Below are 12,376 nucleotides of genomic sequence, written 5' to 3' on the forward strand. Positions count from 1 at the left end.
TCAGAGTAATCACATCAGCCTTTTCCCTCCCAGCTTGGTAGCATTGTGTGATAGTCCTAACTCATTTTTATAGTCTTGGGTTTTGGAGTTGTGTTAATGTTGATCATAAGACGAGGAATTTTATCGTTATTTCTGTATACAGTTGTGCGTGGAGTCATTAAATGCAGTAATTGAGTACATTTTGAATTCCTTCATCAGAAATCCTGTTCGGGTATGATTATATGTAATGCCTTAAGGAATTATTACCTATGAACATTGCCTGCTTCAGCCAACACCTTCATATGCTGGTGATTATCTTCGGATTTAAAATTGAATGATAATTTTATGGCTGTCACCAGTGCTTGATTAAACTTGATTACATGATTAAAATTAAGTTTCTTGATGAATCTGCAGTGATTAGTTGGCAGTTTGCATGATGATAATGTATGTTTTAAATTCTCCTACTGCTCTATCTTATAGAGGCTAATGGACATTTATATGTATTTTTTGCCACACACATTCTTAAAAATAAAGGTGCCAAAAGTTATTGATGCCCTAGAGAACCACTTTGAAGAACTTTTAGATGGATGGAATCGAATGTTTTTGAAGCTTCTGTACTTTTATCTTAGAACCATACATTCAAGCCAAGACCATTTCCAAGCCTTTGTTTTTAAGAATGATGTTTTTAGGTCTTTGTAAAGTCTTTTAATGGCTTCCTATTTTACCTTTTCATTAGCTGGAACAAACAAAAAAGAGCCAGTAGTGCCACATTTAAAAAACACTATCAAAACTATGAATGTAATGATATTTATTCAAGGTTTTACATTCTGTGCTGTACTGCATCCACTTGAACAGAACTAATTATGCTCTCTTTGTAATGAAACATGCAATTGAACCCACGATATGCTCAGAAATGCTTGTAATGTAATGTAATTTATCACAGTAGTAAATCTCATTATATTGACCAACCTTTCTATGCATGCATGCTATTTTGACTGTTTGATCTTTTATAAAACTATTTATAAAAGTAATATTACTGCATTAATCACAAAATATCTGCACATTCCCCGATTAGCAATGTAATCAATGGTGACAGACCCAGAGCATCTACTCATTACAGTCCCTTTTTGTTGACCACGCTTGGCTATTTTTCTTCTATCCAGCAAGGCCAACACAGACAGAAAGCCCAGTTGGGTTTGGAAATGTTGATGTAAAGTCGTGGCTCATATGATGAAATTCAATGCCACTGTCGTCAGCCCTTCAGCGAGCTTAACTGAGATTATGTTTGTCTTGACATGTGCTTAATGATCGTTCCTCACTGTCAGTAACGCAGCACCTGTGCAATTTCCACCCAAATCATTTTTTGTTTCATCCATCCATGAAACTATAGTCCTGCTTTTCATTCAAATGACACTCAAAAAAATCAACTGTTTTGGATTCACAAATGCATTTCTGCTTTGAATGCCTGGTTCAAATTGAATAGGAGGCTTAAAATTTTATTCCCCATGTCCCTGTGATGAAGAAAGGTAAAAAAAAAAACACTTCAAAGGAACAACATTGCTCTGAAAATACCTTGTCTAAAATCACTAATGTATTCTGTGGAAAGCATACTGTTTGAAAATTCATGTTTGCAACCACCTGCTATCGTCTGGAGAGCAAATCCCTCACCGACGGTGTTTAGTTCAGCTGGAGAAAGAAATAAAGAAATAAATGAGTAACTTTCTCTGAAATCTTGTGTTTGTCCGACTTCAAAATATTTTCGATTATCATTTATACATCAAGCATATTTGTTCGAAATATGAAGCCTGCATTTTGACGTTTGACTCCCTCAGGCACCAACACTGAAACTCTTTACTGCTGCATGTTTTATGACATGTAGAACCAAACTCATCTCTTCACTGTACTCAGTCATTGAAATAGACCGTAGATCACACACTCCTGCAATTGGCTTACCAAGCCACAAGCTCCATCTATAAACCTTATGAAAGCTCTAGACTGATGTAGTGTCAGGAAACTAGATTGTACAATGGCCATTTAACCCCTTACACGATGGAGGCTAGCTTCTGGTGCAGGCCTGTACACCTTAGGAATACCTCAGCTACTTTGCATTGTCATCCATCTAGTTACTGACAAATGAGCCTGAGAATGTTACATCCTCAGGAAAATGGGTATACAAGAGCACCTTATTGTTCTAATGTGGAACCTCTACACTGATCAGCCAACCACAGTCATGACAGAAAATTGACAAACAGACTTGTTTCACATTGGCAAAGGTGTTCAACAAGTCTACCTACTGTGTCACCACACATGTTCATACTGTATACTGAACATATAATGAGAGAACTGGTAAAAGACATTTCAGTAACCTTCAATATGTTCAGATGATGGCATTCTATAGGCCCTTATTAGGAAAGTTATAGTGAAAAATTGGGACTTCAGCTCAACAGAAAACAAGAAAACAAAGGTTATGACAATGAGAAAGATGGCTAACTTCACCACTGATGGTGATAATAAAGAAGTAGTGGACAGATTTTGCCTACTTGGATCAAAGGATCAAGAAATACAACACAGATTGGTACTTGGCAGAACAAGGATGAAGGATTTTTTGGCTCTTTTCAAATTGGTGCCATTTTTGTCAATTGTTTTCTGCTCTCTGGAGGTTCTTTGGCTTTTTTCTTCTAGAAATAAGAATGTAGTGTCAGCTTCCTGGTGGCACGTTTTGTTTTTTCTGTGCTTTTAGTCACCATTTCAATTGTTCTTGAGCTAATTTTCATGTTTAGAAAAGATTGATTAACTCTTGCAGAAGTTGCTAGAATGATTTGAAAATTTGTGTATCTTGTTTTGCAGAAAGAAAAAGCATCCTTTACATGTTTCCTGTGTTTTGTCATTTCTTCACATCGAAACAAACAGAAAAACATCAGAAAAGTAGTCAAATCTGTCAACAGAGAATGTAATTGCTTATGTGAATCAGTAATTAACTACACTCTTAAAACAGATGGTTCTTCAATGGTTCTACATAGAAAAAATTAAAATTTGCATTTCTCTGAGCCTTTCTTAGCCATAATTATGCTAAAATTATGTATCTTTGTAGTGTATATAACTGCATGCTTAAAAAAGATGGTGCTTCAACAGTTCTTTAGTAAAGAAAATGGTTCTATATAGAACCATGAACACTCAGAGAACCATTTGCATGTTTAAAGGCTTCTTTACCTGATGAAGTGGTTCTTCAGATTGATGGAGAATGTGTTGTGTATGGTTCTATATAAAAGCTTTTTGAAAAGAGTTCTGTATACCATCAAAAAGGGTTCTGCTATTGTTATGATGTCAAGCTTGTTACAATTGAAGAACCCTTTTTGGTTTTATATAGAACTCTTTTAAACAAGGTTCTATATAGAACCATATACAAAATAAAACCTCCATCAGTTATGATTTCACCAAGCAGAGAACCTTTTAAGCATGCATATGGTTCTTTGAGTGTTCATGGTTTCTATATAGAACCATTGTCTTTACTAAAGACATCTTTTTTAAGAATGTATGTGATTACTTTTGAAAAGTATGGCAAACAGAAGTTCAGTAAAAACTTATAATATTTGACTTTTCCTGGCAAAGATGTTGCATTGAGGCTTATGTATTCAAAAAAGTCCTGAAACATCTGAAAAGCTCTTGTTATAGAAATACTAGCAATAGTAAAGTGAGCAATGGCCATTTTCAGAGAAGTCATAGTGAAAAAACTGCTATTTCTTCCCATCATATAAAGCTATGGCTTGTTTTCACTCTCTCTGAAATCTCTGAGATGAATTTACCTTCACTGCCATTCACCTTGAGGAGACAGGACCCTCAGTGTGATGATGACTCTGACAGGACAAGCTGACCTTCATACTGAAATGATTGGTGCCTCTGTGAACAGCGCGAAGGGATCATTACTGTCAGCCTGGTCATGATCTACAGTGCTCTATTTGTTTTCATTTCCATGTGTTGGCGCTTGCTGAGATGGAAATTCCACTGTACTCTGCGCTCCTTTAATGGCGATTGCAATGAGGATTTTAGCACAGCATCTCAGTATGTTAATGAAGTGTGTTGTTTGGGAATGGTGGTCATTGATTTTAGAATTTTGTGCCTGAATTGACCCAAAATGAGTCATAGCTCTGCAACTACAAAGTCTGTATTCATAATCTTGGTGTCCTTGAATAGGCAACACCAATAGATTCAGCACTTTCTGCTAATTGCAGGGGGACCTTTCCTGTGTGTGCATATGCCAGCAGCTGTGTGTCCAAGATCATTTTTATTTAGAGGCCAATATCTTTTTAACGGCTGATAAAACTAATGTATTCAAAGAGCAGGACATCATTACAAGTTTTTTTTTTTAAGTTTAAAAAACAAAATTAGGCAGCTTTGGGGCTCAGAAATGCCCTACAGCTCTGCACACACTTTCCCTCTTTGCACCCCAACCTACGTGTGCTTTAGTGACGTAACCCCAAAGTGTCTAGCACTAGGTGAGGAACGTGATTTGGCTCACTGTGATGACAATATATTAACGCAAACAGTGCATGGCTTCATTTTAAAACAAGGAGGTTTTTACGTTCAAATTAGTTCAGAGTTAATCTTTTATTTATTTTTTTTATTTTACTTTTAGCAGTAACAGGCAACCAACGCTGAGATCTGGTAGTGTTGCCACACCCTCAGCAATCTAAACAATTATCTACGTCATCTGTGTATTAAAGTATGTGATGTACTTTTGTCCATGGTTTAAAAAAAAAATAGTAAATTAGGGGTAGTAAATCAATATTGAAATTAGGATTGTAAATTGATATGCACATTAGCTTTGCTATAGTGTCTCTGGCATCATGTAGCAAATAGTACAATGCTCAGTTATAGCACATAGGAAGTGCTGCAGAAAACTACCAGTAAACCAGAAGCTTCATTTTACACTTTACGTTCAACATAATTTAGTGAATTCATCAGTTAACTAACTCTCTACAAACTCGCTCAAAGGTAAAATATGATGTGGCTAGGCTAGTAACATTAGCTGAGGTAACAGACCATTAGCATTATCTGTTTATCTGAAAGAATTTAGATTGACAGCTTTTCTCTTCTAGCTATTTAGTTCAGTAGAGTACATTAATATAGAGATGTTGAGTGGGGCTTTTTTTTAACACTTTGTGCTGCGTATTGTCTGTCTGATTCATCTGGTGTGGAGTAGCTTGTGGCCGTGGGAGTGTCCTATGCTTTTTTTTTTTCAGAATAATTTTTTAAATATCAAAACCATCATTAAACATTGTCATGCAGTGTCAGAAACCACATAAACAAGTCTGGGGGGATCGAGCCGGCGACCTTCCGGTCACAAGGCTGGTTCCCTAACTTCCAGCCCACGACTGCCCCACAGTCATGTTTTGACTGGACATGTCTTAACCAGACATGTCTTGGCTGAATTACTTCATTTGCAGTAAGCATGAAAACTGGGTAAATCAAAATGATCATTTTAAAGAGACTGATAGGTTTGAGCGTATTCGTGTTTTGTGTCGTTGCAGCTGTAATCCGGGCGTGCGCAGATGGCGGAGCCAACCATCTCTATAGACTCATGGACGGTCAACAGGAACGGTAAGAACAGACGGTTTGGATCTTCTCCTTATTAACTCCTCTAAAAGCTGGGACTGTGGGCAGCCACTGCTGAGCAGAGATGGATCTGGTGCTGTCAAGGTCCTGGTGTCATGGAGCACATTAAAGCGTTCTCAGGAAGGGTGAACACATAGGGTTTTGCTGCAGGATCTGGCCTGCCAGACTGCTTTTTGTAGCTTCAGCTCCAGATCCATCACCTGTTGTCACTCACTGACAGGCCAAATTCATCTCCACACCCCTTTTTAAATTGGCGCCCCTGTTGTCAGTTGTTTTCGTCTCTTTGGAGGCCCCATGGCTCTTTTCTGCCAGAAATAAGACTGAAATCTCGGCTCCCAAAATGAGAAGTGAAGGAACATGTGTGATGGCATATCTCTCCTTTGTTTTATAGTTGTTTTTTCCCCATCAACAACAACATGAAAGTTCATTTTCATGGTTAAAAAAGGTGGATTAGCCCTTAGAAATCAGGTTTGCTGGTGATAACAGAAGCATGGTGTAATTTGATGTTAATTATTTCTCACTTACTGCTCGTTGAAACAGAAGGAGCAATTTTTGTGAAAAGAGCAGATTCTAAACTATAAAACATTTGTGCTTGCAAGTAGAAGAGGAGATATTTACGGAAACTCATTCCTGCCAGATAGAAGAAAAATTGCTTTTTTTCTTCCTTTCTGTTCTGGCAGCGAACATATGTGAAAATATTGACTTAGTATCTCTTAATAATGACATATTTTCTCAAAATATTGACTTTATATTTAATTAGGAAGAGATATTCTCTAAAAACTATTGACTTAGTGGCTTGTAATACTGACTTATCTTCTCTAAATATTGGCTTAGTGTCTTGTAATAACGACATTTTCATGGATTATCAACTTAGTATCTTTAATAAAGACTTCTTTTCTCGAAATATTGACTTAGTATCTCGAAATAATGACTTCTTTTCTCGAAATATTGACTTAATGTCTCGTAATGACAGTTCCTTGAAATATTGACTTAGTCGATATTAAATAATCTAAAAAAATTACTATTTTTTAAATGTTGACTTACCTAATTAGGTAATTAGAATGACTTATTTTCAAGAAATATAAACTTAATATCACAAAATAATGACTTTTTTCCTCAAAATATTGACTTAGCATTGTAAAAGTGACTTATTTTATTGAAATATTAACTTAATATCTCAAAATATTGAGTTATTTTTTCCAGTTTATGAGTTAAGACAAATTTGTGACGTGCTATATAGAAATAATACATTATTACATTTTAATACTTATTTTGGGATAATAAATCATTATTTTGACATACAACATTTTGACGTACTGCTACCACAAACTTGTTGATAATTTTTTTCTCCTCTGTCTGACAAGAATGGGATCCCAGAGATATTTTATGATGATTTGAATTTGATTAAATGTTATTGTTGTGTGTCTTATTTTACAGAATGAATAAACATCCTTTACGTTTTTGCCATGTTTTTTTCATTTTTCGACACTGAAACAAGTGGGACCTTGAAGCTATTGATACAGAGTGTAAATCAAATGTAACTCGAAATGTAAAACGTCTCCAAAAAGACACGTGAGAAGCTCTTGTGACAAAAACGTGAAAATATGACTAAAACCTAGCGACGTGCTAGAATACTACAAAAAGTAGAACGACTGATTGTTATGCTATAAAAAAAAACCTGTATGTAACAATCATTTTAAATAAATTGATGCGTTTTGTACAACATGCGACAGCATCCAAACAACATGAAGTTAGTGTCCCAGACAGCTGCGTTCTTGTAATAAAGGACACACAGTATTTAAGGGAATCAAAACAGTGTGAGATGCATTCATAAGGGACCTAATGATCCGTAGAGCACATTAGCAACGCTGTTTGCTTAAAACGAGTTCCTCTAAAAAGTGTGCGTTCTTATCGGCTCGCTACAGCGCTGCCAAAGACGCCTCAAAGGATGTTCCCGAAAACAAACCACGTTTTGAATATGTGCACGCGATGCCTCTCCTTGCGTGTTACCATCCATCAAATCACTTGTACCTGTCAAAGTTCTATTCCTCTGATGCCTCCATCATCAGTAAATGTTCCTTCGCACTGTCATAACTGTGCCTTCGCTTCTTTTCTTGACAGTTAGCCATGTGCACAGTCACCATCTCGCCGGAACCCGCTGGACTGGGAACGGGTATTGTTGTGATTGAACGGTTCTGAAGAGTAAACAAAAGCCTCCGTGTAGGGAGAAAAATGTGGAAAAGGAGAAGAGCCTCTTTGCGAAACTGGCTTTTGCTCTTTTGCAAAGGAAAGCGTAATCAAAGATGGTGGAGATCAAACGGGTTTTGGACCCCCCTCTCCAAAGCACAACGTGTTGCTAATTGCACTTGTAAATCAGGCTGTTCTCAGGCTATTGTGTTCCATCCATGTGAGGAGAGGTTGATTTGTTTTGTCTGCAGTTCGCATGTGTTCTTTCAAGTCCTTACGACAACGGAGAGCATAACGGCCTTTCATGAGACTAGGCAACCTCTAACCCTGCCCAATTACGGCCGGCCGCAGCGATTATGTGCAAATTCAGACTGACGGCGAGGGAAATCTTCAAATGGTTTCTGCTCTCGGACCGAGCCGTATCCTGTCATTATCTCACGTTGCCTTAAATGTAATTAATGCAGTGACCTTTCACTGTGCTCTTTGATTAGCTTTAGAGTGCTGAGCTTTATTGGAGCCAGAGCTGTAAACACTGTATTACTGCGGCCTGCTAAAAACGTGCCTGGATGCTCAATGTTCCTCTGAGATGAGCGAGTGGTGGGATTTGTTAGAGACAGTTAAAACAATTTGAAAACAACATACATATTTGTGTGTATATTGTCTGTGCACTCAAAAAAATGTGATTCAAATGTGTACATCAGTGTCTCTCAGTTTACATACTGTGGCAATAATTGTGTTCATGAAATGTGGAAATGGGGTACACATTTCAGTGCATTGGGTCCAGTTACTTGGAACTAGGGCTGTCCAATGATTAAAACCATTAATCGTCATTAATGTAAGAACAAGAAGCGCCAGCCGCCAGATCTGTTACGTCAGCTAACAGACGCCTGCGCTGACAAGCATCGCGATAAGTGATGGGGGGAGAAAGAGGGGCCATCATACGCACCCAGAGAGAGCGAAGCCAATTGTGCTCTCTTGGACTCCCGGCTATGGATGGCTGTAGCATCACCAGGGATCAAACTCGCGATCTCCTGATGACAGGGCCAACACTTAGACGGTTGCGCCACTCGGGAGCCCGCACAATCACAGATTCTATCATAGCAACATACAGCGCGCTATAGCTGGGCTTCAGCCTGCACTATTACGGATGGTTCAAAGTAGGGATGTGGGAAGTGGGGGTGCTGAGCGGACTGCAACTGCTAAAACAATAATAATAATAGTACAGAGATCTGAACATTTTAATAATTTTAGCATAGCAAAGACTTGTATGCTTGTTTTAAAGTGGAGTTTGTATTTTTCTATTTTTATTTATAGATTTTCAAAATAGCCATGCACTGTTTAGGTTGACGCTGTATTTTCATTACAGCGAGCTGAATAGCTTCCTGCGGGCCGCTTTGGGGTTGTGTCGCTAAAACACACACAGGTTGGACTGCAAAGAGAGAAGGTGTAGAGAGAGAGGGCAGTTGTGAACCCCAAAGCATCCTAATGTTGTTTTAAGCTTTAAAAAATCATGTTACGTAATAATAATATGTTATCATCTGTTAAATCTCCCACTCAGTGTGCGTTCTCACTGCGTGACACAACCGGTTACCACACCAAATATCAACAATCTGATTAGTCATCACTCGCCAGTTTATGCCATTAGTTTACATAAAGTTCATCCAGAACAAGAGAACAGAGAGAGGAGGTTCATCAGCGATCTGGTGTGTCAGTTATGTGTATATATTCCCGTCTCTCCCCCCATTATAGTGCAGTATCACACATTCTGTTTGATGTAAAGCATCACAAAAGTTATAATGGAAAAAGGCAAATTATTAAGCATGAGATCATCAATCATGTCAAATATATGCTGCTTAAAATTTTAGCACCCCCAACTTAAAACACCTTCCCGTGTCCCTGGTTCGAAGGGTCAAAGGGGAAAATTTGTTAATAATACTATAAAACAGTAGTGAAAAATAGTGCTGCTAATGTTTAATTCAAGGTATGTATTTGAGTTGAATAAAACTAGTTCAAGTGCTTGTTACCAAATGAACTTACCATTTTTTACAGTGCACCTGGTGAAAATTGGTACCAAAAAGGTACATCACCAGTAAGTGCACCAAAATGTAATAGTATGCTGATGTGATTTTTTTCAATTATTACTTTGTAAAGAGTTTGTTAAGGTGCCATAAGCTGGAAATGAACACTAATGTTGTTAGCAGTTGTGCTAGCCTCCACAGAAAGAGTGGTTTTGCTCATATTTGTCACATTCAACAGAGAAAAATGAGTCTAAACATGTAGACATTTTTGTGGGTGTGTGAACACAGAACAGTGCAGTATTGATTGTTACACGTTAGCCAGGATATGCTAACAAGTTAGCAAGGTAACTACTCAGCCAGCTTTAAAATGGCATAAAATGACCAGAAAAGACAGTTAATTACCGTTATTATGGCAATCCCAGCTGTCACTTAAGCAGGTGGAAGATGAACTAGGACTAGAACTGTAGCTTTTGGTGGTTCCTGTTTGGGTCAGTTCTTATTATCTTATAAGTTTAGTGGAAAAACATCCTAAGTGAGTTCAGCGAGCAGTATTCTAGCGTGAATTAAAGTCTTATTAAAGAAGCATTGATTAATTAATCTACCTGAAAAGTTGCTTCTCTGTCTCTGGCTTAGAGCCTTTCTGTTGGCAGAGGTGAGAGCTCCTATCTAGGTTAATTAACTGAGCAGAGAAAGTGGGAAGCTATAAATGAAACGTGCTGCATAAGGAGCATTAAAATATTACAGGGTAATATCCCTTCAGACTGTGCCCAGATGACCTAGTCAAAAATCCAATGTATTGTTTTATTGCATTCTGTTCATTCATTAATGAGTCAGTATATCTTCTTTGTTCTCTCTCGTTCTGGCCCCTCGTCCTCCAAATGCTATCATATTACAAACTCCATAGCATCAGGAACGTGGCATGTAGTGGTACTGCGGCTTACACCATGTTCCCTGAATAATTGATGTTGTATTGCATCACTTTACCTCAGATCTATCAGCATTAATTGGTGAGTGATACATAATTATTGCGCGAAGTGTAGCTTAACATAGACGTTTTAATATTTAATGTTTCCACTTTGTATTATTGCAATCAAACAACCCTACACTTCTGATACCACAGGCAAACGTGTACAATACCATATTGTATGTTCTGAATCATCCCATAATTGTTGTTTGGTAAAAGCGTGTTGTTGTTTTTGACCCTTTTTGAGTGACCTTTCCTGATTGTGAAGGAGCTTCTCATCAGCCTAGAAGCACAATCAAAGCCTTATTGTCTGTTTTGATGATTAAGAAGCTCTGGACCAGCAGTTCTCAAGTATTTCAGATGAGAAATCAACAATAGCTGAAAAATTTAGGAGTGGTGTAGATTTGATGCGGATGTGTAAAAGCTATCAAGGCTTCCTATAACATGCACACTTAAAAATGACTGTTCTTCAAGGGTTCCTTAGTAAAGAAAATGGTTCGTTGTAGAACCATGAACATTTAAGAAACGCTTTGCATGAGTAAAGGATTCTTTGCATCGTGAAATGGTTCTTCAGATTGATGGAGAATGTGCTGTAGATGGTTCTAAATAGAATCTTTTTGAAAAGGGTTTTGTATAGCACCAAAAAGCGTTCTTTTATTACAATTTCAAGTTTGTTACAATAGAAGAACCCTTTTTGGTGCTATATAATACCATCTACAGCTCATTCTCCATTAATTGGAAGAACATTTTCAAGATGCACAAAACCCTTTAATCATGCAAAGGATTCTTCGAGTGTATATAAAATCATTTTCTTTCCCAAAACCCTTGAGGAACCATCATTTTTAAGTGTTGGAGTACTCATATATCTGTGGTGATGTACACCTCAAGAGGAGTTTCTGTATTGTTGAGAATGACATCACTACTGTTGAGTGCTAAAGTTTGGGCACCCCTGATCAAAAGTCTTGTTTTGTTGATTTTCCAAGCGAAAATAAGTTAACACATCCTCTACAGAGAACACGTTTTTGCAGAAAACATAAATTTGTTCCCTGTAGAGGATGAATTAACTCATTTCCAATCAACAAAACATTTAACATAACTTTTGCATATGACTGTAAGCCAGTGGTATGGGGGCGGGAGGGGGGCACCAGTGCTGCACAGCTGCATAGTTCTTTGTAATGATGTGTGAGTGTAAAGTTTAAGGGGGTTTGCCAAAAGAGGCATTTTTTTCTGATAGGGTTAGCCAATTTAGCATCTTATCTACTAAGAATTTCCATGGCTTTTCATCTCAATATAGTGATATTTTCTTGATATTTTAACTTGGTAATTTGAAATGACTTATTTTGTTTATTTTGTTGAAATAATTACTCATTTTCTTAACATTTTGACTGTTGAAATGAGTTATTACTCTTTATAGAATTATTTCCCAATTATGTTTTTCAATTTCAACATACTAAGTCAAATATTTGGAAAATGTGTGATTATTTCATCAAATATAAGCCAAAATATGAGATACTACTGCCAGAAACATCCAAACCAAGAACGCTATATCAACATTTATCAACCTTAATTATAATAAAAATGTATTTAAAAATATATATGTAAAGATATTTTTAAA

General features: G+C 37.2%; 1 protein-coding gene across 2 annotated transcripts in view; it reads left to right on the forward strand.

Moving 5' to 3' along the window:
* tpk1 (thiamin pyrophosphokinase 1) overlaps nt 1-12,376 on the forward strand; it is a 101,311-nt gene that overhangs the window by 30,432 nt on the left and 58,503 nt on the right. For both annotated transcript variants that reach the window (XM_036558007.1, XM_036558008.1), the window contains exon 4: nt 5,508-5,577. In XM_036558007.1, the coding sequence (XP_036413900.1) occupies nt 5,508-5,577 (70 nt within the window). The remainder of the gene's footprint in view (nt 1-5,507; nt 5,578-12,376) is intronic.

The sequence above is a fragment of the Colossoma macropomum genome, unplaced genomic scaffold (genome assembly GCF_904425465.1).
Source record: "Colossoma macropomum unplaced genomic scaffold, Colossoma_macropomum, whole genome shotgun sequence".
Taxonomy (NCBI): domain Eukaryota; kingdom Metazoa; phylum Chordata; class Actinopteri; order Characiformes; family Serrasalmidae; genus Colossoma; species Colossoma macropomum.